Source organism: Macaca mulatta, chromosome 8 (genome assembly GCF_049350105.2).
Source record: "Macaca mulatta isolate MMU2019108-1 chromosome 8, T2T-MMU8v2.0, whole genome shotgun sequence".
Lineage (NCBI taxonomy): Eukaryota > Metazoa > Chordata > Mammalia > Primates > Cercopithecidae > Macaca > Macaca mulatta.
The window spans coordinates 44,483,317-44,507,470 of NC_133413.1; the positions used below are offsets into that span (position 1 = coordinate 44,483,317).

At 43.7% G+C, this 24,154-nt stretch overlaps 1 protein-coding gene across 4 annotated transcripts; it reads left to right on the forward strand.

Annotated features, from left to right (window-relative positions):
- Nucleotides 1-1,453: 1,453 nt before the first annotated feature.
- VDAC3 (voltage dependent anion channel 3) lies at nucleotides 1,454-15,517 on the forward strand. Of its 4 annotated transcripts, none has more exons than XM_028852635.2 (10): nucleotides 1,454-1,990; nucleotides 3,541-3,580; nucleotides 3,903-3,971; nucleotides 4,785-4,834; nucleotides 8,368-8,520; nucleotides 9,310-9,362; nucleotides 11,403-11,630; nucleotides 12,921-13,071; nucleotides 14,490-14,547; nucleotides 14,994-15,517. In XM_028852635.2, exons 3-10 carry the CDS (start codon nucleotides 3,905-3,907, stop codon nucleotides 15,083-15,085), a joined length of 852 nt encoding a protein of 283 aa, XP_028708468.1. In that variant the 5' UTR covers nucleotides 1,454-1,990; nucleotides 3,541-3,580; nucleotides 3,903-3,904; the 3' UTR covers nucleotides 15,086-15,517. The 4 variants fall into 4 exon arrangements, with proteins under 4 accessions (XP_028708468.1, XP_015000763.1, XP_077799694.1 ...); XM_015145277.2 differs by having other exon boundaries at nucleotides 1,454-1,510; XM_077943568.1 differs by having other exon boundaries at nucleotides 1,454-1,510; nucleotides 14,490-14,551; nucleotides 14,994-15,180.
- The last annotated feature ends 8,637 nt before the right edge of the window (nucleotides 15,518-24,154 follow it).

Genomic DNA, 24,154 nt, shown 5'->3' on the forward strand with positions numbered 1-24,154 from the left:
TGTTTGGTTTTTATTCAGGGTCTAATTTAGGATCACACATTGCTTTTAGTGTCACGTGTTTGGCTTCCTTTAATCTAGAGCAGTTCATTAGCCTTTTTCTTAATCTTTCAAGAAACTGACATTTTTGAAGACTGGCAGTTGTCTTGCAGGTCTCTCAGTTTGGATTTGCCTGATTGTTTCGTCGTGAAGAGAGGCAAATTACACACTTTTACTAGAATATTATCTCTGTGTCCCTCTCTGTGCCTCACACCGGGGCATATGTCAGACCCTACCATCCCCCGTTTGATCAATCTCTCTGATGTGAAGGTAGCCTTTTCTCTTTAGTGAGTAATCTGTGGGGGTGATACTTTGAAACCATATGAACATCCTCAACGGTCCATTGATCATTTCAGCCTGAATCAATTATTATTATGGTGGTTCCAAGATGATGATTTTCTGTATCTATCATCTATTCTACCTTTATTAGTTGGTCTTCTCCTCTACGAAAGAGCTTTTTCTCCTCCACATCCTCTCCCCTTGGAATTATCATCTCTCTAGGGGTTCAACATATTGCCTAGGCTTGTCTCAAATAATAATTGAACCACCATAATAATAATTGATTCAGGCTGAAATGATCAATGGACCGTTGAGGATGTTCATATGGTTTCAAAGTATCACTCCCATAGATTACTCACTAAAGAGAAAAGGCTACCTTCACATCAGAGAGATTGATCACTACTTGTGGGATCTTGAATCAATCACTTACTCCCTTGGGACCTATGTATTCTCATCCTTAAGAGATGACCTAAGAGTGACACTCTTGAAGCCTGGTCAGTCTGAAATGAAATTCCCATAAGGGGCTGGGGTGGGCTCAGGCCTGTGATCCCCGCACTCTGCGAGGCGCAGGAGGGCGGATCACTTATGCCGTGGACTTCAAGACCAGCCTGGGAAACAGGGAGATTCCTGTCTTTACAAAAAAAAAAAAAAAAGTAAACTAGCCGGAAGTAGTGGCGCTCGCCTGTGGACCCTCCTACTCAGGAGGCTGAGGCAGGAGAATGGCTTGAGCCCAGGAGGTCGAGGCGCCAGTGAGCCAAGATCGTGCCACTACACTCCTGCCTGCGTCATGCCTCAACCAGGGATCCGGCACACCGCCGCCTTTTCCCGGCCGCGCCCATGGCAACAGTAACTAGCAACCTCGCGCATTCTCGCGAGATTGAGTCCCCTCGCGGGCACAGGTGCGGTCCCCGGCCTCTTGCGCCTCCAGTTAACCCCACTGTGCACACCGGACCCTCCTGCGCATGCGCGCCGCGGAGCCGGACAGTTGGTGGTGCTGGCTCTGCCCGGCTGTTCGTCTCCGCGCCTTGCTCCGTAGCGCGCGACCGTGGCTCAACACGCCGGCGCACTGGCGCTCTGGTGGAGGCGCGGCGCGCAGGCGCAGCTGGGGGTGCGAGGCCGCGCAGGCGCGGACGGCGTTGATTTGAAGACCTTCAGCGTTGCCCGGGCAGAGCGGAGACAGGCCCTCGGGGTGGAGGTGAGGAGAACCGAGGCCGCGTGGGCTCCAGGCCCGGAGAGCGGTGGGCCACGGCCGAGCAGAGTGCCAGGCGGGAGGCGGCCCTAACGGAGGCTCTGTGGGCAGAGAGCAGGCTACTGGGGCGCGGGCCGGGCGGGGCGCGGCGGACCGGGGCCGCTGGCTCCCGCCGGGACCCACCCCGGGCCACCTCAGGCGATGAAGCCGCAGCACGGCGGGGCAAGTGGCCTCCGGGCGCGGGCCGCGACCTCCCCCGCCGGCGTGTGGACCGCACTGTCCTCCCAGGGGTCAGCTAGAAAGGAGATCGGTTCTAGGGAAGTTGAATCCTCGAACCCCACACCCGTCCCCCTCCCGCCCCTGCCTTCCGGAATTGCTGTGGAGCATCAGGCCAGTCCTCCTCTCCTTACGGCCGACGGAGGGTGCCCTGCGTGCAATTCAAAACGGAGAAGCGAGGAACGAAACGGGCTCTGTACTGGCTGTCAAGTTAGTGGCTTTGTAAACCAGTAGTACCCGGCTAACGCCTCTCCCCGTCTGCGTCTCCTGCAGCCTCTGTGCAGTGTGCACATCTATGGGCAGGTGCATTCTGTAGAGCTGGTGGAGACGTGTGGTTGTAGCTTTACTCTCGAGGAACATGAAGTTTCTGTTCTCGATTTTTGCTTGATCATACTAGCAGTGCATTTCCCATCAGAGTCATAGGCCGGAAAAAGTCAGCTTGAACTAGGCAGAATTGAGGTCAGTTAGTAAACTAAACCAGCTGCGTGACTTTTGCATAGTATCTGGTACTGGTTTTGAAAAACAACAATATGCTGAAATATTTTAAATAGTCCCTAGACGTATATATGGTGCTTCTAAACACTTAAGTGTATCTTTTCTCGGCAGTATGAAAAACCAGACTGTAAAGCTTTAACATTTCTATTTCAATATATACTGCCTGCATTTCTATACTTACCTCCCAAATTACAGACTTCTGGCAAAATTTCAACAAATATCAACATCCGTTGTAATCATAAAGAGTAATATCAAATTGCAATTGGGATAATACTGGATAAAATTTCAACAAATATCAACATCCGTTGTAATCATAAAGAGTAATATCAAATTGCAATTGGGATAATATAAAAAGGCTAGAATTGATCACTTTAGTACAAAGGATTGAATTGTAAAATAATCGTTCCGTAAGTGAATTATGAAACCTTGTAGCTTAGAGCAAAGTTTTACTATGGAATGAGTCAGTATATTTATAGTACCCTTTGCTCTTTCATTTTTTTTCCTTTTTAGTTTTTTATACTAGTCTCTTTATATCATAGTGTCTGTCATATTTGATAGGTTTATGTTAAGGAACAAAATTTAAATGCATTCCCATTTAAGTGCATCATATCTATATGTTTGGTATGATGGGGTAGGCAGAAGCTTAGCAGGAGTCTAGATTAAGAGCTGGGCTATATATAAATAAATACGAGCTTAAATATGTAGATCATTCAGGCATAGCAATTGCAAGGGCTAGCTGATACTCTGGATTTTTCTGACTATGGGCTAATGGCACTGCTAGAGGTGGCTCTGTAACTGCTTAGACATAGCTTTTGAGTCTGCTAGAGGAATACAGAAGAACCTGCTGCAGGAAGATTTCCCATGATACAAAGAGGGCAAAGGAATGAGATATTCAGCAGTGTTGATAGCTCTCAGAATTTGATGTGAGGGTCATATTACCAGTAGCAAACCTGGGCAAATTTTTAGTAGGCAAGATGAAAACCCAAGGCACCTGAGATTTTTGAAGGCTTTAACTTCAGAGTTTACTACACTTTTGGTAAGCAGGTTGCTGCAGGTAGAATCTATCATATTTCTGGTTAATGGGTAAAATTATGGCACTTTTAAGAGCTTTGAGAGAAAATATATTCTAGATGAATACACTTCAATTCATATGGTAAATTCTTATTTTAAGAACTGAATTTCAGAGGAGAAAAATGTTAACCCTGAGGATTTTGATTGCATCTTTTAACAGTTTCTTCAAAAATTTCCATTGTTGTCTTATACAGGTCTTTGGTTTCATAAGAGCCTGAGAGAGATTTTTCTAAGGTAAATTTTGCATATATTTTTAAAAGAAGTCCAGTTTAACATAGCATCTTTTTCATCCTGTAAGAACTTACTTTTCTTTGAAATGCAATCAGAAAGATGACCTCTGAATCTCACGGGAAAACTGTTTTATTCTCAGTATTCTGGAAAGCTCTATTTTTTAAGGAGCAGATTGCCATCTCATACCTTTGATTGCGTTAAAGCATCAATGATACAAAGGAAGAGAACACTGTATACTTCTTCTCATAGGATGAAACAGCAGAACTGTGGGTGAATAAATACTAAATGGTTATTTTTATTCCTTTGCCCTGTTTTTCTTTATAAGATATGTGTAACACACCAACTTACTGTGACCTAGGAAAGGCTGCTAAGGATGTCTTCAACAAAGGATATGGTAAGTATGCTATTGTAACTTTACAATTTGGGGTAAAAGTTAGTGTTGAATGCCTACTGTGTGTAAATACTGTGCTAGTAAAATAAGGGTAAGTCAGCATTAATCCACTTCACAAGATTTAAGGGGATAACTATTAACAGGCTATTAGACCTCATTCTTTAGAGGTAGAACCCCTTTCAAGCGTTAAAAGCAATTATATACATATACAGATGGATATATATGTCCATATTTAATGTTACCTGTAATGTAGAATAATATATATAACATTTATGTCTTCTTTGTCTAGCCCTGGGGACAATTAAAGTAGGGGTAATACTTTTCCTCCCTCCAAACAATGGCATTGTTTTTATGAAAGTGACAACATAACTTTTGACTTATTTGAAGTAATGTGTATTGTGATCCTAAATATTATTTTTTAGGTTTTAAAATTTAACCTAAATTTTTGTGCTGTACATATTTGATTTTTTCTTATTAACTAGTAATGTTAGCTGTATATTTTGAGCAATATATACAGCAGCACACTATTTTCAGCAATTTTGATTCTTGGAATAGTGCATATTCCTTTCATTTATTTTTTTCTTTAACTTACATTTTAAAAGTATATCTTTATTCATTTTAAGGGCTTGAAAATTATACTGAATTTATTTGTTTATAATTCAGTTTCTTGAGGAACTCTCACCTAATGAAATTTTTCATATGAATGCATTTTTCATATGAAAGGTACTATAGGCTATTTCATAATTTCTGAGTTGCAAAAACTGTAGTGAATGTCACATTTTGTACATTACTGTGTTTTTGTGTGTGCGTGTATAGGCTTTGGCATGGTCAAGATAGACCTGAAAACCAAGTCTTGTAGTGGAGTGGTGAGTATCTAATATATTTTTAATGGATGTAACATAATTAACTTAAAGGAATCTGTGTAAAATCATGACAGTCTAGTTACTTGAACCAGCACCATGCTGTCTTACCCACAGCTTTGTCCTCTCAGATTCCAAACAGCATTCTTAGCCAATTAAAATAAACAACCAAGTTGAATTCTTGAAGAGACCTTTTGTGTTTCTCAGAGTATACTACAGCTTTCACTCAGAAAATGTAGAATATATATTTTTTGACATGGGTCAAGAAATGTCAAAAAATATATACTTTCATGAATATGTATATGGGCACCAAAAACCTTACTTCTATGATAATGGATTCATGGAAATTTTATTAAGCTTTTACAAAAACAAATTAACTTTACTTTGCCCCTTTATGATTAGTAGAAACAAAATATATAAAATGTATTTCTGCATGTATGCATGTACATTATTCTACAGTTTTTAACTTATGTTTATAAAGTATTTTTTATTGGAAGTAAAGACTATAGTAAAGGCTATGTTGGCATATTTTCAAAGTATCATTAACAATAGCTTTTGACTGGGCATGGTGGCTCACACCTGTAATCCCAGCACTTTGGGAGGCCAAGGTGGGCGGGTCACGAGATTAGGAGTTCGAGACCAGCCTGGCCAACATAGCAAAACCCCGTCTCTACTAAAAATACAAAAATTAGCTGGGTGTGGTGGTACGCGCATAGTCCCAGCTACTCGGGAGGCTGAGGCGGGAGAATCGTTTGAACCTAGGAGGTGGAGGTTGCAGTGAGCCGAGACCAAGCCATTGTACTCCAGCCTGGGTGACAGAGTGAGACTTCGTCTTAAAAAAAAAAAAAAAAAAAAAAAAGGGGCCGGGCATGGTGGGCGAATCACGAGGTCAGGAGATCGAGACCATCCTGCCTAACATGGTGAAATGCTGTCTCTACTAAAAATACAAAAAATTAGCCAGACGTAGTGGTGGGCACCTATAGTCCCGACTACTTGGGAGGCTGAGGCAGGAGAATGGCGTGAACCCGGGAGATGGAGCTTGCAGTGAGCAGAGATCGCGCCACTGCACTCCAGCCTGGGCGACAACGCGAGACTCCGTCTCCAAAACAAACAAACAAAATTGGTTTTATTCAGTAAATTTCAGCTAGTAGGTTAAGTTTTGATTCATCTTACTCTGATTTCTTCTCATTGGCTGCATTGTTTTTGGTATTTATCCATTCAAACCCATGCAGATTTTATTTCTGGATGTATAATTAGAAGGACAAAGGCATGTGGAATTCTAATGATACTGCATATAATTATGGTTCGTGACCATCATTCTTTCCCTGGGTTTCTCTAGAGTAAATAAATATATATGCACCTACCTTACTAAGATGGGCACGCTGTGTATATAGTTCTGTTAAAATAGAAGAATCATACTCACTTTGTGTAGGTTCCAGAATTTGCTCGTTAGGTTTGTGTTGCAAAAATTATCAACTAAAATTTTATCTCCCTTTCATGCTGCTGTTGTGTGGTAATATTCATTCAGATGGTAAGAAAAAAAAGCTTATTTGTATGCTTGTTTTTATGGCTGCTTTTGGTTTCTGGTATTGATTTAGGATAAATTTCAATCATTGTTCCAAATTTCTTAGATTGTGTCTTGATATTTTTCTCATATGCCATCTACTTCACAGTAACATTTTTGTTTGTTTTGTTGCTTACTAAGCATTTAATGTAGAGCTATATGCATGTTATATGCATGTTACAAATGTGTTTTGCACTTGTTTGAACAAATTATGAAATTGGCCACAAACTGAATTGTGAATCATGAGCCTGGAACTCAACTTAGAACAATTCTAGCCTTTGTTTTTGAGATTTGTACCTGTGGCATTTTAGATTTGTGACAGACCTTCAAACTAAGAATTGATGCTGACAAGGGAGAAATGTAGACTACCCCTCTACCTTAATTTTGTCCATAAGGTTTTTCTAACACCAAAATTAAGATTTGCATTTGTTATACTTGTCAAGTTTGTGAAAAGTAAATGTAAAAAATAAAACACTAGATAGTTGGATCTACTAAAAGAAAAATGATTGTCACATTAAAATAATTATGTGAACAGGTAAACATGATTAACACGTTATCATTTTCTTACTAAGGCCTTCCCCTAAATGTGCAGCATGATACTGTCTTTGAAACCATTCTGTGTGGTGTTGATAAACAGATCATAGCTTCCCAGTTGTCTCATCTGCCTGTAGAACTAGAGGTAGGGGGCAGGGTATTTGTTAAGGAGAGGATTCATGTTGCAGGCAGTGAAAAAGACTGGTCAGGGTTGGCAGCATCTCATTACTGTTGGCAGGATTTCAGAAATGCTCCCTAAAACAGGACCAATCAGAATGTTTTTTCTTGACAGTTCATAGATTGTCAGTGACAGGTGCTGACTGCTTTCTGCAGAAGGAGGTCTATTTCTAATTGCTTATTGTCATATGACTTAAAGGACACTGAACTAGGGCAAAGGATGTATTTTAAATCATTCATAGTAACTGTTTGATAGAAGGCACTCTTAAAGGTAGACAGGATATAAAGGGGGAAAGAAGGATAAATTATAGCATTCCACTTTATTTTGAAAAATGGGTAGTACTTTCAAATATTGAAATTGTCTAAGCAGAAGTTTTGCGGTTTTGCACACAAAAGCGTTAAAGTTTTCACAGCAGTGTGACTGTACTTAATGCCACTTCACTGTACACTTAAAACATTATTAAAATGGTAAAATTTATGTTAAATGTATTTACCACAATAAAATAATACATATTTTTTTAAAGGAAGTAGTAAAGTGTTGACCCTATTAAAAAGGAAGAGGGCAGTATTTTGGAATTTTTAAGGACCTTGAAATTAACTGATAGTTTGAAACATATAGCAGAGAACCGATAATCTTTTTTTAGGTCATGAAAGTAAAATGTTTAAGATGCAATATTTTTGGTCTTTTTAGTAAAGGCATTTGTTTTCAGTAAAGATACCTCTTTTTTAAAGGAGAGAATTTAGGATTTCCATTTAGTAAGAGAGTATATGGAAAAAGAAATATCAGTAAGAGAAGTAGAATAATGGAAAGATCTGAAACTGGTATTGAGACAGGTCTCACTCTGTTTCCCAGGCTAGGGTGAAGTGGCATGATCTCGGCTCACTGCAACCTCTGCCTCCTGGACTCAGGCTGGGACTATAGTCGTGTGCCATCATGCCTGGCTAATTTTTTGTGTCTTTTGTAGAGATGGGGTTTCGCCATGTTGCACAGGCTGATCTCGAGCTCCTGGACTCAAGGGATCCACTTGCCTTGGCCTCCTAACATGCTGGGATTACAGGCGTGAGCCACTGCGCCTGGCGGAACTGGTTAAAATATTTAGGGACTGGAAAAGCAAGGGGAAAGGAGGAAAGAAGTTTCTCTAGAATAGGGCTGTGGCAAACAGTAAATGGTATTGTTTCTGATGCATTGAACACTGCCTTCCAAAGTGAGTATTTTCTATTTGATGAGCTAATTTTAAAGTAATTATTTTTTCTTGCTTACCAGGAATTTTCTACTTCTGGTCATGCTTACACTGATACAGGGAAAGCATCAGGCAACCTAGAAACCAAATATAAGGTCTGTAACTATGGACTTACCTTCACCCAAAAATGGAACACGGACAATACTCTAGGGACAGAAATCTCTTGGGAGAATAAGGTAAGAGAAAGCATTAGAAGTTATTCATAGGTTCAATTTATCTTGTAGACTGAATGATGAACATACCTCAAATATAATCAAAAGAGATCTTACAACCTATCTAGTAGCCATATTTTTTCTCTGCATGTGGCCTTTTTTGATGTCTTATGTTTCTAGAAAATAAGGCTTTGTTTGTGACTACTCTGATTATTACATTACATCTTTGTTCTGACTGGTTCTGTGTTACACAGCTGAGCTTCTCCTGGGTAGAACAAACTATTTGCGGAAATTTGGTTTAGTTTTGTAATTGTTGTAAAATTGGCTTGACAGAAAAATTCTTCTAAAATGTTCTCATGTTTTCAAGGAGAAAATCTATTAGATATTTGTCAAGTGCCTACTCTGTACAGGGCACTGTTTTTGATATAGACGCCATGTATAGATAATGTACATGCAAAACTGAGCAAAATGACTTAGCTTGCTTGTTAAATGTCAGGTTATCTCATTGCCACTCTTTCAAGAAGGTATCAAGATGATTTTGTTGTATGAGAATTCTGTTTGGTTTTGAACTGTATTTTATGTAACTTGTTAAAATAGGATTTGCCCCATTTTTTGGTGAGAGAACCATGATGAAGGCTGGGGTGAGGGGACAGGAGGATGGAGAGCTCACTTATTACATAATTTAATATTTTGCTTTCTTGAATGACTTCTTTTTTTTGTTAAAGAACTTAGAGGAGACTTTAGAATTGGTTTCTTCAGTTGGATAAATGATTGAAAATTACTAATTATTTATTTTAAATCTTTGTTTTTCAGTTGGCTGAAGGGTTGAAACTGACTCTTGATACCATATTTGTACCGAACACAGGGTAATTGTTCAAATCCTATTTCCTGAAATGTTTTTGGAGGCTGAAGGGGTAGAGAACTTTAGAATAAGAAGATATAGTACAAAGTTCAGAGGCAGGAAGAACTTAGAAGGTTGCTATAAGGAATATTGGAGACCTTGTATATGTAGTACAGATAAAGGAAGATCCCTCCTCCCCAAGGCAGGATGAACAATTTGAAAACTGAATAGATGAACAAAAATGTATAAATCTATTTCAGAGAGACACATAGTAGAAAAAATTTAGGAGCTAGGAGAGTCTTGAGACCATAGATGAATCTTAAGCAATTCTGAAGTTTGATGGACGTGGTATTCTGCTGAAAAAGTTAATTCCTTTTGGCTGGGCGCGGTGGCTCATGCCTGTAATCCCAGCACTTTGGGAGGCCAAGACGGAAGGATCACGAGGTCAAGAGATCGAGACCATCCTGGCTATCAAGGTGAAACTAAATATCTACTAAAAAATACAAAAGCTTAGCCAGGAGTGGTGGTGGGCATCTGTAGTCCCAACTACTCAGGAGGCTGAGGCAGGAGAATGGTGTGAACCCCGAGAGGCGGAGCTTGCAGTGAGCTGAGATCGCGCCACTATACTCCAGCCTGGGTGACAGAGCAAGACTCCCTCTCAAAAAAAAAAAAAAAAAAAAAAAAAAAAAAAGAAAGTTAATTCCTTTTTTTTTTTTCTCACCCTATCTTATGGTGCTGAAAAGTTAATTTCTTAAGAGGGTGATCTCCTGGCTCTCAAATGCTATAATGATTAGTTCTGCTGCCTACTTGATTTCTTAGCCTCTGTAAATCCCCCAACGTCTTGGCCTCAATTTCCTCATGTGAAAAAAGGGGGATTGTGTCATTTCCTATCTGCCTAATGTGGGTCTATGCTATCTGAAGGATGGAGGTGCTAGGTGAATGCAAAGTGACATTTGTCTCAGCCGTAACAACAGGTGTGTTCTTTCTGTCACACACCTCAGTTATCTTTCGGACAAATATTATTTTCTTTTTTCTTTTTTTTTGAGATGGAATCTTGCTGTGTCGCCCCAGCTGGAGTGCAGTGGCGCTGTCTCAGCTCACTGCAACCTCTGCCTCCTGGGTTCAAGCAATTCTCCTGCCTCAGCCTGGGAGAGGAGCTGGGACTACAGGCACGCACCACCACACCCAGCTAATTTTTGTATTTTTAGTAGAGACGGAGTTTTACCATGTTGGCCAGGATGGTCTCGATCTCTTGACCTTGTGATCCACCCATCTCAGCCTCCCAGAGTGCTGGGAATACAGGTGTGAGCCACCGTGCCTGGCCTAATTTCATTTTTTTGATATCATCCTTCATAAAAGCACACTTCTCTCCATGATAGGTTAATAATGTGTATTGGGGATTAACTCTTTGTGGCATTTGGCATTTGGAAACATTTAAAGAGATTTGGCTTCTCATACGTCTGTATATGTACATCTTCAGATTATTAATTTGGCAGTGAAGTGTCTCATTCATTCTTGTTTTTTTTTTTTTTTTTTGAGATGGAGTGTTGCTCTGTCACCAGGCTGGAGTACAGTGGCATGATCCTGGCTCACTGCAACCTCTGCCTTCCAGGTTCAAGCGGTTCTCCTGCCTCAGCCTCCTGAGTAACTGGCACTACAGGCGTGTGCCACCACACCCAGCTAATTTTTGTATTTTTAGTAGAGACGGGGTTTCACCATGTTGGCCAGAATGGTCTCAATCTGACCTCGTCATCTGCCCACCTCGACCTCCCAAAGTGCTGGGATTACAGATGGGAGCCACTGCGCCCAGCCTCTTACTCATTCTTGTACTTTTGTTCATGCCTTTACGAAATAAATCATGAAGTATCCTGTCATTTGAACTTATAATGAGTAATATATTTGTAGAACTAGGTCATTTGAAATGTTTTTAATATATATGTGGCATGTAGCAAAACAATATTTACACTGGAAGATGAGAGAGAGGATCTTACTCCAAAAATTCTTAGACAATAGTAAAAACTCATGTTGTTTTCATCATTTTTGTTTGTTTGTTGGTTTGTTGCAGAAAGAAGAGTGGGAAATTGAAGGCTTCCTATAAACGGGATTGTTTTAGTGTTGGCAGTAATGTTGATATAGATTTTTCTGGACCAACCATCTATGGCTGGGCTGTGTTGGCCTTCGAAGGGTGGCTTGCTGGCTATCAGATGAGTTTTGACACAGCCAAATCCAAACTGTCACAGAATAATTTCGCCCTGGGTTACAAGGCTGCAGACTTCCAGCTGCACACACATGTGTGAGTGTTTATAATTTATTCCTTAGTGTCATTGCAGTTGCCCAAAAGATTGTTGCCATTAGCATACTGAGAGGTGATGGTGCTTAGATTTAGCATGTCTTGGTGAATATCTATCCTTGTGGTGCTATCCTCATAGCAAAACCTTGCCAGGAGGCTGGTGCATGTGGTGTGCAGGCTGTGCTGCTGGTGGTCACTGGCCCCTCAGCCTACACCCCAAACTTCAGGAAGCTCTAGTCTCTGTAGAAGAACCACTGGGATAGAGGGAGCCCAGAGCATGGCTTACCTCATGGTAAGATGACCCTTTGGAGATGTTACTGCTTCCTCTGCTCCCCTCTTATCTTGACAGTATGTGGAAGCAGGTCTGTTTGGGTCACCAACAACAACCACCAAATTGATTCGAGCATCCTGGGACATCCCAGTAATTCTGTGGAGGTTTCAGGTATTCTTGGTTGGAACCCAGGTACCGCTAATGCATTCAGAAGTAACAGGTGCTCTGAAAGAGTCCTGGGATTCAGCTATGTAGGCCGAACCATGTTGGCGGGATGAATCGGAACTTTTACATAGTATTTTATGTTGGGCCTACTGGACACTGCTCCTGTACCAGGAAGAAGAAGCAAAGGGCAAACTGTGTTTTTAAACTGTCGCAGATTCCTCTCTGCTAGATGCTCTAATTCACTTAATGATGGCTAAAACAAAGGCAAGCAGTGGTACAGACAGACAGACAGTGAAATTGATGAAACAGTATTACCAGGAAAACCGTGAAAACCCAAGGACTCATCTCTGGCATGCTTGGAAGCAATAACTAAGGTGGTTTGCTGGAGCAGTGCACCCTAGGTATTGTAGGAGGGTCCTTTGTAACTGTAGGATTGTGTTTCAAAGGAAATCCAGAATTGGTTTTATTCCTGTACCTCTACCTTTTTATTTTTTTTGCAGAATCTTTATTGAACTCTACTTTGAAGTTTCTAAGTTCTATGAACTTCTCAGAGACCTATAGATTATACTTACCTGAGGTGTCTGCCTTTGTGCTTAATTGAATTGTCTTAAGAAACTCACATCATGTGGAGGAGCCAAGTAAATGGATCAAGTGTTACGTTTTAATTAAGCAGTCATTACTGGCATAGCTGGATTTAGTTCTGTGTTTTGTTTAGTAGTCATTTATGCTAGAAATTTGCTGAAATCTATAGTTACAAAATGGGATCCTTGTTTAGATAGTCTTAGAATTTGTTTTCATACCATAATAACAATGGTACAAACTAGATATTTATGACGTTTTCTTATCTATGAAAACAGGAACGACGGCACTGAGTTTGGAGGTTCTATCTACCAGAAGGTTAATGAGAAGATTGAAACATCCATAAACCTTGCTTGGACGGCTGGGAGTAACAACACCCGTTTTGGCATTGCTGCTAAGTACAAGCTGGATTGTAGAACTTCTCTCTCTGTAAGAATGTGCTGCCAGATTGGATCTGCTCTTATGTTTGTGTCTAACTTTTCAGTGAATGTTGTGATATGAGTGTAGCTTGCTTGTTCTTTATTAACGTTAATAAGCCAGCTCATTGTGTAGTGAAAAGAATATAATATGGCCAGGCACAGTGGCGCACGCCTGTAATTCTAGCACTTTGGGAGGCCGAGGTGTGTGGATCACCTAAGCTCAGGAGTTCGAGACCAGCCTGGCCAACATGGTGAAACCCTATCTTTACTAAAAATACAAAAATTAGGTGGGCGTGGTAGGGGACACCTGTAGTCCCAGCTACTAGGGAGGCTGAGGCAGGAGAATTGCTTGAACCTGGCAGTTGCAAAGATTGCAGTGAGCCAAGATCACACCATTGCTCTCTAGCCTGGGTGACAGAGTGAGAGTCTATCTCAAAAAAAAAAAAAAAAAAAAATTATGCTTGAAGTCAGGACATAGGGGTTCTTCTGTGCCAAGCTCTTCCTGTATATTTGTTGTCTGACCTTCTCAAGTCATTTTATCACTTTGGCCTTAGAATTTTCTTATTTGGAAATTCATGAGATTAGATGACTATTTCTGTTGCTATAGTAACTCTTATTAAAAATAACACTGAGCTCTTAAATTTCATGTACTGTGCTAAAGGCTTTACGTATATTATATCATTTAACCCTCACAACCACTCCACGTGGCGAGTAGTGTTATCCTCATCCCTGTTATACTGATGAGAAAACTGAGCCTTAGAAAGGTCAGCTAACTTGCCCAAGGTCACGTAGTAACTGGCAGTGCCACAGTTTGAACCTAGATCTGTTTTTCTGTCACCCGAGTTCATGCTGTAACCACTGTGAGAGATTGTCAGCTGGTATCTCAGGGAATTCAGGGTGTTTGGTTGTGTAGTGTTTAAAAATTTTGCTGGAGGCCTTGAAGCATGCATTCTTAAGGTACGTCCCACCCATACAAGTCCTGCTGACTTAAAAGATCAGTAATTCTGGCCCGGCACGATGGCTCACGCCTGTAATCCCAGCACTTTGGGAGGCTGAGGTGGGGGATCACCTGAGGTCAGGAGTTTGAGACCAACCTGGCCAATATGGTGAAACCCCATCTCTACTAAAAATACAAAATTAGCTGGGCATGGGGATGCATGCCCGTAATCCCAGCTACTTGGGAGGCTGAGGCAGGAGAATGGCTTGGACCCGGGAGGCGGAGGTTGTAGTGAGCTGAGATCGTGCCATTGCACTCCAGCCTGGGTAACGAGAACGAAACTTCATCTCAAAAAAAAAAAAAAAAATCAGTAATTCCAGATTGGCCCTAGGGTGCTTTTAGCGTTGGAAACCTGATGCACAAAGTGATAGTTGTATTGGACTGATCTGTAATTCACTGTTTTATGTTATTATTCTATCTCTTAATCTTAGGCTAAAGTAAATAATGCCAGCCTGATTGGACTGGGTTATACTCAGACCCTTCGACCAGGTAAGTAAAGGAATTAGTAACAGAGGGTCTGGGGTGGAAAGTGATAGAGGAAAAAAATGAAAATAACCTGCAGAACAACCTATAGTCACTGTAAGTTGATTCGGACCATTTTGTAACATTTGGTTGTTCAGACAGAAAACAAAACAGATCAAATACTTTTTCATTAAAAAAGTATGTATTTCTGACTATAATGTGGTCACTCTGGCCTTTTGAGTTTGGTTGATCACTCATTGCCCTTAACCCTGAACTTCAGAGAAAGTTTGCCATGATCATGCGTTCCTCATTACACATCAGATGGTTATAAATAACCGATTGAGTAATAGCTGTTTGCTTATAGCTCTTATACCCAGCTACAATCCACACCATTGATTCCATCTGTTGTTTCTAGAAAGTTCAGATCTAATTGTTACTTGTTACAAGTGATTGTGGTGTTTTCTTCTTCCTAGGAGTCAAATTGACTTTATCAGCTTTAATCGATGGGAAGAACTTCAGTGCAGGAGGTCACAAGGTTGGCTTGGGATTTGAACTGGAAGCTTAATGTGGTTTGAGGAAAGCATCAGATTTGTCCCTGGAAGTGAAGAGAAATGAACCCACTGTGTTTTGGCCTTAAAATTCTTCTGTGAAATTTCAAAAGTGTGAACTTTTTATTCTTCCAAAGAATTGTAATCCTCCCCACACTGAAGTCTAGGGGTTGCGAATCCCTCCTGAGGGAGGCGCTTGAAGGCATGCCTGGAAGTTGTCATGTTTGTGCCATGTTTCAGTTCAGTTCTGCAGTGTTATTAAATGTGTTCCTCAGCGACAGTGTAGTGTCATGTTAGAGGAGACGATCTGACCCTCCAGTTTGTACATCACGTCCTGCATGTCCCACACCATTTTTTCATGACCTTGTAATATATTGGTCTCTGTGCTATAGTGGAATCTTTGGTTTTGCATCAGAGTAAAATAAAATAAACCCATCACATTTGGAACATAACTGCTCATCTGACTTGCTGGTGGTGGTTTTCTTACCTTTGATGTGATTTGTTTTAAGAAGCACTTTCACAGGCGAGATTTGTGTCTAAAGTGTCGGGGCTGCCGCCAGTCCCTTTCACTTCACTGAGCCCTGCTCTGTCTGCTCTTGCTCTCACAGGGCAGGCTGAGGAAGGAAGCAGTGAACATGGTTGTGCTGGGGAGCGGCACATCTGTTGTGCTTGTGGTGTGATAGGGTCGCATCACCCCAGGAGTTGTGTGCAGCTGCTGAGAAAGTGTGGGTGTGAGTGGGTGAAAAGATGGTTGAGGGAAGAGTGCATTTGGGGAAGCATGGGGAGGAGAGATGGGAGGAGGCCAGAGCTGGGTGGACACTTCTGGGGCTCCTCCTGGGCTGCAGAAACATCATTTTTTATTACTAGTATAGAAAAATGATAACCAAGGAATGAAGTACCAATTTAGAGAAGAAATGAGCAGACTATAATATCCTCAGGGATCACTGGTAAATCATCTTCCTAAAAGTAGAAGTCCTTTGAAAATCTTTTTTTTTTTTTTGAGTTTAAGAGCAGAGGTTTAATAGTTGAGAGAAAAGAGAAAAGCTCTTTTGCAGAGAGAGGGGTTCCTGAGTGGGTCTTCCGGTTTCGTGATGAAATGCATAGGGTTTTATAGGCTAGCTTGAGGAGGTGGTGTCTGATTTACATCGGGTCTGAGAGATTGATAGGACCAGGTGTGCTGTTAGCATGAAGAAGCTGGCCATCCCACCCTAATCTTTTATTATGCTGATGGGGTCTCTACCTGGCTAGTGCCATGTTGCCTGCCTTTTTACTGCACATGTGACAAAAGGGAAGAGGAAGCCTCCATGTTGAACATGCCTGGCCCGTCGATAGCCTTTTCCTACTGGCACAGCTGCTGGCATGTACCCATGCAAGCTTCCAGCTTGCTTAATCTATGTTTGCAGCTTGATTTTTTTCAGGGTGCTTCTTTGTTAGAAATGATTTGGGGGTTGCTTTTTATTAAAAGGAAACTTTACCAATGAGTCTCTTACTCTCACTATCTGCCTAAATAATTTCTTTCTAGCTCTGGTATCATTTCCCCTATAAGGAGTAGTAACTCACTGCTGTTAAGGGGGTATTGGATGATGACTCTTTCTGGCTACTTCCTGCTGAAGAGGGGTGTCATGTGGGGAACAGCAGTTAAGGCTTCTCCTGGGGTTGATTTAAGGGTCCTCGGAAGAAAGGTAGGTGTGTCCATGCGTGGCTCCATCTGTAGCACCATTTGGATGTTGCATCTTCAGCAACATTCTTTCCGATGAGTGCACTTTCCAATCCTGGACAGGGCCCCAAAATGAAGCGGCGTTGCTGTCTGGGGTAAATACCCGAGGTTTGTTGTCTCATGCCAAGGAAATCGAGGACATGGACACACAAGAAGTGAGTTTAAGAGTGGAGGTTTAATAGGCAAGAGAAAAGAGGAAAGAAAAGCACTCTCCTGCAGAGAGGGGCTCCTGAGTGGGTCTTCCCTGCATATCTCTTTTTTTAAAAAAGTACAGCAATGCAGTTTGCTGTTTGAGTTTGTTTCTAAACAAGTTCAATTTAGAAGTAAATAAAAGTGAAAATTCTCATTCTTCTCTCTTAATTCCTTTTCTTCTGCCACTGACAGTTTGATATGTCCTTGAAGATATGTTTCAGTATCTTTAGAGATTACGTAAATATCTATTTATATATACAAAACGTTAACACAGATACCTTGGCCGGGCGCGGTGGCTCATGCCTGTAATTCCAGCACTTTGGGAGGCCAAGGCAGGTGGATCACCTGAGGTCAGAAGTTTAAGACAAGCCTGGCCACATGGTGAAAAATACTAAAAATACAAGTTAGCTGGGCGTGGTGGCGGGCGCCTGTAATCCCAGCTACTCAGGAGGCTGAGGCAGGAGAATCGCTTGAAGCAGGAGGCGGAGGTGGCAGGGAGCTGAGATGGCGCCATTGCACTCCAGCCTGGGTGACAAGAGTGAGACTCCATCTAAAAAAAAAAAGAATTGGATATCTTGTTTTGCAGTATACTATTTGCTCACGTCTGCTTCATATTTTTGTTTTTTGCATGCTGTAGTATAAATGTGACATTACTTAACTATTCTCCTTTTTTGCTTATATTCAGTTTTTTGCTTTATAAACAATGCTGCATTGAATGTCCTTGTCTTTTTTTTTTTTTTTCTCTTTTTTGAGATTGAGTCTTGCTCTGTCTCCCAGGCTAGAGTACAGTGGCGCAATCTTGGCTCTCTGCAACCTCTGCCTCCTGGGTTCAGGCAATTATCCTGCCTCAGTCTCCTGAGTAGCTGGGACTACAGGCGTCTGCCATGATGCCTGGCTAATTTTTTTTTAGTAGAGATGGGGTTTCACCATGTTGGCCAGGCTGGTCTTGAACCCCTGACCTCAAGGAATCTGCCTGCCTTGGCCTCCCAAAGTGCTGGGATTACAGGTGTGTGTTACCGCGCCCGGCCCCTTGTCTATTTCTGTGACTGTTCCTGTGCCAGCACTGCCCAGCAGAGCTTTCTGGGTGACGAAGGTGATCTGTCTCTGCACTATCCTGTGTGGCAGGCACTAGCCACATAGGACTATGGATCACCTGAAATGCAACTAGGGGAAATGAAGAACTAAAATTTTAATTCAAATTAAATTAATTTTTTGAGACAGTCTTGCTGTGTTGCCTGGGCTGGAATGCAGTGGTGTGATCATGGCTCACTGCAGCCTCAACCTCCCCAGCCTCAGGTGATCCTCCCATCTCAGCTTCCTGAGTAGCTGGGACGACAGGCTCATGCCAGCACACCTGGCTAATTTTTGTATTTTTTTGTAGAGGTTGGGTTTCACCATGTTGCCCAGGCTTAATTTAATTTTAATTAAATTTAAATAACATGTGGCCAGTGGCTACTATATTGGATATTGGACAGTGTAGTTCTGTAGAATAGATTTCTAGAATTGAAATTGCTGAGCCATAGGGCATATGCATTTGCTAAGTAGTACAGACTTGCCCTCCAAAAATTTTGTACCAATTTCTATATCGATGGTGCTTGAGTGTCCGTTTCCCCACATCCTCAGTATTTTTTTTTTAATTTTAATTTTTATTTATTTTTTGATATGGAGTCTTGCAAATTGCTACTCCAGTTGCCCAGGCTGCAGTGCAATGGGGTAATCTTGGTTCACTGCAACCTCCGCTTCCTAGGTTCAAGCAATTCTGCTTCAGCCTCCTGAGTAGCTGGGATTATAGATGTGTGCCACCACGCTGGGCTAATTTTTGTATTTTTAGTGGAGACGGGGTTTCACCATGTTGGCCAGCCTGGTCTCGAACTCCTGACCTCATGATCCTCCCACCTTGGTCTCCCAAAGTGCTGGGATTATAGGCGTGAGCCACAGCGCCCGGCCCATCCTCAGCAATATTTTGACTGTTACCTAAGTTTGAAGTTTTTACGTTTTATGGGTGAGAATGATAGCTTGTTTTTTTTTGCTTTCCCTCCATTGCCAGTGAGATGGAACTGTGTTGACTGGTTATTTACAGTTCTTTGCCCCTTCAGATTCCTTGCTGCATTTCCACATGAGTTGTCTTACAAACAACTAGACACATTTGCTTTTTGGAAATGTCAGTGCAAGGTATCCTCCCTCAAAGATGATCTTAACTAGACAATATCCTTTACCCAAATTAGGGGTAACTGGGTAGGAACTAGATGGCATGTATGTCAGAAAACATCTATGATACCAACCACATGACAGTTCTATTTCTCTGATGTTATATTTGTGGGTTGAACCACCATTACCAGAGATAAAGTAAAACAAATGGAAAAGGGGTGAGAAGGGGTGAACTGTAACTTAGTATAATTCACCTTGTGTCTTTTACTGGAAGGCCCTTCCCTGCAGCGCGAGTGTGGAGGGGGCCCCGTGGGCCAACAGTGGCTGCCGGTGTCCCTCTGGGGTATGGGGGATGAATGAGCTGCCCGGGACCCTGGCTCTGTGTCAGAGGCAGGACTATTCCACCTGCAGGTAAGGGACAGAGAGGAAGGGGCAGCAGGGGAACCCTGAGGCCTCTGTTTCTTGGGTGGAAGTTATTTGTATTGATGGCTTGAAGTGGATGAAAGGGATATGCCTCTAGGTTTATATTAATATTTTATTTTTAAAAATGTGATTGCAAATATAGAAAATGCTCCAAAATGTTAATACTCATTATCTCAGGAAGGTGGAATTATAAATATCCTTATTTACTGTATACTTTTCCAGTTTTCTAAAGCAAGTTTCGCATTATTTCTGTAATCAGGAAAAAGCTCTTAGGACTCTTACAGTTTGGAGGAGGCGGAGGCCCAGCGGCTGCACTGGCTGGCGGGCGTCCCACGTGGAGCACGGTTCCGGCCTAGGGGAGACGCCCTGGTTTCCGCTCGCTGCCCTTAGCAAGGCTCCCCCGATGGAGGGTGACGCAGGAGGACGAGTGTTTCTTGTGGTAAGAGACTAACAAGCATGGGGTTTTTCTTTTCTTTTCTTTTTGTTTTTTTGAGGCGGAGTCTCACTGTGTCGCCCAGGCTGCACGATTTCGGTCCCTGCAACCTCCGCCTCCTGGGTTCAAGCGATTTTCCTGCCTCAGCCTCCCGAGTAGCTGGGATTACAGGTGCCAGCCACCACGCCCAGCTACTTTTTTGTGTTTTTAGTAGAGGGCGGGGTTTCACCATGCTGGCCAGGCTCATCTGGAACTCCTGACCTCAGGTGATCCACCCGCCTCGGCCTCCCAAAGTGCTGGGATTACAGGCGTGAGACAAATGTTAAGTGAACGCATGCTATTTTAACATACTAATTTTCCCGCAAGTGACCGGGACGATGTCGCGGTGCATCGCTGACTGTCGTCCTATGCCGAGGGTCTGCTTAAGGGACAGAGGAGGACAGTGCTGTCCTACGGTTTCGTCTGGTTTCCTGTGCCTGTTCTCGGAGGCTCGCTGTTACCTTTCTGAGCCTCAGCTTCTAGCGCGGGGACTCGGAAGGGAGCTCAGAAGGGGCCGGAGCCGCGCGGCCCTCTGAGCGTTCTCTGTAAACGCTTGGGGTCCCCACGCCAAGCCCGGCCTTCCGCATGGCGCTTCCTCGGCTGCCCTTGAGAAGCAAAGCCCCCTTTTCCCTTGCCCACCACACCAGTGCTGGCGCTCAGGTGCTGCCTCCCCTGTAACCCACACCCCGATTCTGGGTGAAGACGTGTGTGTTAGCACGAGGGGCATTTTCAGATCCCGCGCGCCCTTAATCGTGGGCCGCACTGCGCCCCAGCGGCCTCTCAGGGAAGGGTGGTGGGATACTAGCGCCGCCGGCCTTGCCCAGCTTTGAACAAATCATGGCCACGCGGTGTGGCCGCTGCGGTGGTTCACGCTGGGAATCCTAAAACTTTCGGAGGCCGAGGCTGGAGTAGCTCTTAAGCCTAGGAATTCGAGACCAGCCTGGGCAACATAAAGAGAGCCCCGTCTCTTAAAAAAAACAGCGAATTGTAAATTAGGACAGGGTGCTATTGGATAGACCTCCATGAATGTCGCTTTTCCCACCGAGAAAGGCCTGGTGAGGCTGTGGCTTAGCGTTAGTCACCGGCAATGTCGAGCCGGGCACGCCTCCCCTCCTGCAGAGGTTGGATGGCCCGGAGGAGACCGAAGCGCCTGTGTTCTGAGGTCAGCCTCCCTCCCAAGGGGGACAGACTCCAACACGCCCAGTTCCTTCTTCCCCAATAGTTACCAAATACACTCCTTTCCTCTGGCGGAGTGGATTAAAGGGGGTGGGAAGAAAAAGTGGATTCCAAATGGGGTCCAGTCACGTGGAAGGAAGGTTAAGGACGGGGCACAGCATTCCTGTGCAGCGTAGGCACAGTTGGCCCCGGCCCTCCCCGGGATCTGGCTGCCCACCTGCGGAGGGCGTCCAAGCCTGGGGCTAGGGGAGTGGAGCTTGTGCTTGCCGCCTTCCGGGGCTCATAACCCGCCCTGCTCGGTAAACTGCCACTCCCACCTGCCTCCTGGATAGCTGCCTCCTGAAGCTCTTTCCCGAAGCATTTCTCCATAGCAGAACTCACTCTTGAACTCCAAACCTTTATTTCGAGCTGCCTGGCAGATGTCTCTCCTCGGAAATTCTGCAGGCATCCAAAAGTCACCGTTCCCTAGGCGGAACCTGTGCGTTGGGTGCCCTTCGCACATGGAGTCTCGGCCGCATTGCCGCCTCTGTTCTGATAACTCCCGACCTCTCCCAGCTCCGGTGAACACAGCCTGGGCGGCAAGCGCTGTGCTGCAGCTGTGTGCCTGTCTCTCCTCTGCCCACGAGCACTGGAGGCCTCTCTGTCTTCCTTCCTGCAGCGGCCAGGCCGTCGCGTGCCAGGTGGTAGGCACTGGTGGATGATGTTTGCTGAACAGGAGCCCTCAGGCAGGCGAACCTTGGTCAGGCCTCCCAGGCAAGGGGATTTCTGTTTAGGGACCGAGGTTCTCCTTCGGCAGGCGATCACAGTTCCCTGTGACCACCAAAGAAACACAGACCATTCCTGGCACTTCTGAGCATTTCTTGGCAACTCTGAATTATGGTATAATTAACACTCAGTGAGGTGACTTCACTGCTGCAATCGAAAGGGACAGATAGTTATAGTTGCAATTAAACTCGACCCCACCAGGTGCCGCTGTTGTTGCTGCCAAACAGAGATGCCCACAGCTTCCTCGTCCGTGCTTTCTGCTTGGAGCCCTTTAAGACCCTCTTACTTTTGACCTCCTTGCCCCACTCCCTACCACTCATTGCAGTCTCTAATCAGGGTCTGGTTTAACCTCTAAATGGCAAGTCTCGGGAAAAGCAAGGAAATTCTCCATCTTACTCTGGCCCAAATCCCTTTTGCTGTGTAAGTAGATTTTGTTCTAGCCACACGGAGAGCAGATGCTCATCCTCACTGAGTCTGAAACCCTTCACTTAAGATCATATTGATTTCTCGTGTTTCATTTATAGAAACAGGCGGAATGAGCCCTCACCCTCTCTTCCTAGGCTTCCTTTCCAAGCTCCTAGCCACCTCTCGCAGTGCTCCTTCCTGGAACTTCCTCCTGGGCCTACCCACAGTCCCCTTTTATGGAGACCACAGCTGTGGACGGGCCTGGCTGTTGCTGAACCGGAAGACTCCAGATAAGGCCAGGAAGCCTGGGGCCTGCCCTGGCCCCAGACGAGTTGGCCCCGAAACTTTTTCTCATTCGGGGCTTTTGTGCCTGCAGTGGCCGGCCAGCTACAGGTGTTTCAAAGATCCAGTAAAATAAGGGAAATGAAAATGTTTCAGAAGAGTGCTGGCAGGATGATGGGATATAAGTGACTTTTTTTTTTTTTTTCATAATATGAGTCATGCTTTTTTTTTTTTTTTGAGATACAGTTTCGCTCTCCAGTTGCCCAGGTTGGAGTGCAATGGCATGATCTCGGCTCACTGCAACCTCTGCCTCCTGGGTTCAAGCAGTTCTGCCTCAGCCTCCTGAGTAGCTGGGATTATAGGTGTGTGCCACCACACCCGGCTAATTTTTTTTTTGTATTTTTAGTAGAGGGTTTCACCATTTTGTCCAGGCTGGTCTTGAACTTCTGATCTCAAGTGATCCACCTGCCTCAGCCTCCCAAAGTGCTGGGGTTACAGTTGTGAGCCACTGCGGCTGGCCTATTGTTTTTTCAATATAATAAAACATAAAAATATTTAAGAGGGTGACAGTTAATCCAAGAGTAGAGCTCCACTGCCCACTTATGTAACCACATTCTACAGGTCTCCCCAGTCCCCCATCATGCAGGAAACCGATTCGCTAGCGTTCTTGTCTCTAGTGGTTTTGTTTTAACTGTGGTCTCTTTTCTATTCCTTTTCTTGATCATCCCATTAATGCTGTCCTGAGAGTCGTCCTCCTGAGGGGAATCACCCATAAAAATAAAGGATTCACTCACGAGAGGGACAAATGCTTACCCAGGGAGCCCCTGCTTGGTGCCAGGCCCTGGGGTGATCCCTTTTTCATGCCGATGCCCTGATTCCTCACACTCCTGGGAAAGGGTCCCTTGGCCCATTTTGTACACAAGAAAACTGGCTCTAATAGGAGCAATGGAAGTGGCCCAGGGTTAGTGAAGCAGGAGCTGACCTCTGCGCCCGGTTCTGCCAGACTCCAGGACCCTTCAAGGCACTGGCAAGTGTGGTCTGCCCTGGACAAGCACAGTTCAGCAACAGCCTCGTCCTGGGATGCCTCAAAACTCACTGTGCCAGCTACACGGAGGCCCTTTTCGTCACCTCACTTTGTCATCAAATAAACCCAGAGGCCAGAGATCTTTACATGTCATCCTGAACGATGCTGATTTTAAATGTTTATTCTGCAGCTTGAGATCCCTACTGATTAAGAATTCAGCTTCTTTAAAGAAGGTGAGGTGGAGAGGGCTTATTTAAAAAAATTATCTTGTTGAAAATGAATCTGTTGTGTCTAGATATTTGCTCTGAAGTTCATTCCTGGCTGGGAGTGGTCACTCACACCTGTAATCCCAAATATCTTTGGGAGGCTGAGGTGGGTGGATCATGAGGTCAGGAGTTCAAGACCAGCCTGACCAAGATGGTGAAACCCCGTCTCTACTAAAAATACAAAAAAAAAAAAAAAAAAAAAAAAATAGCCAGGTG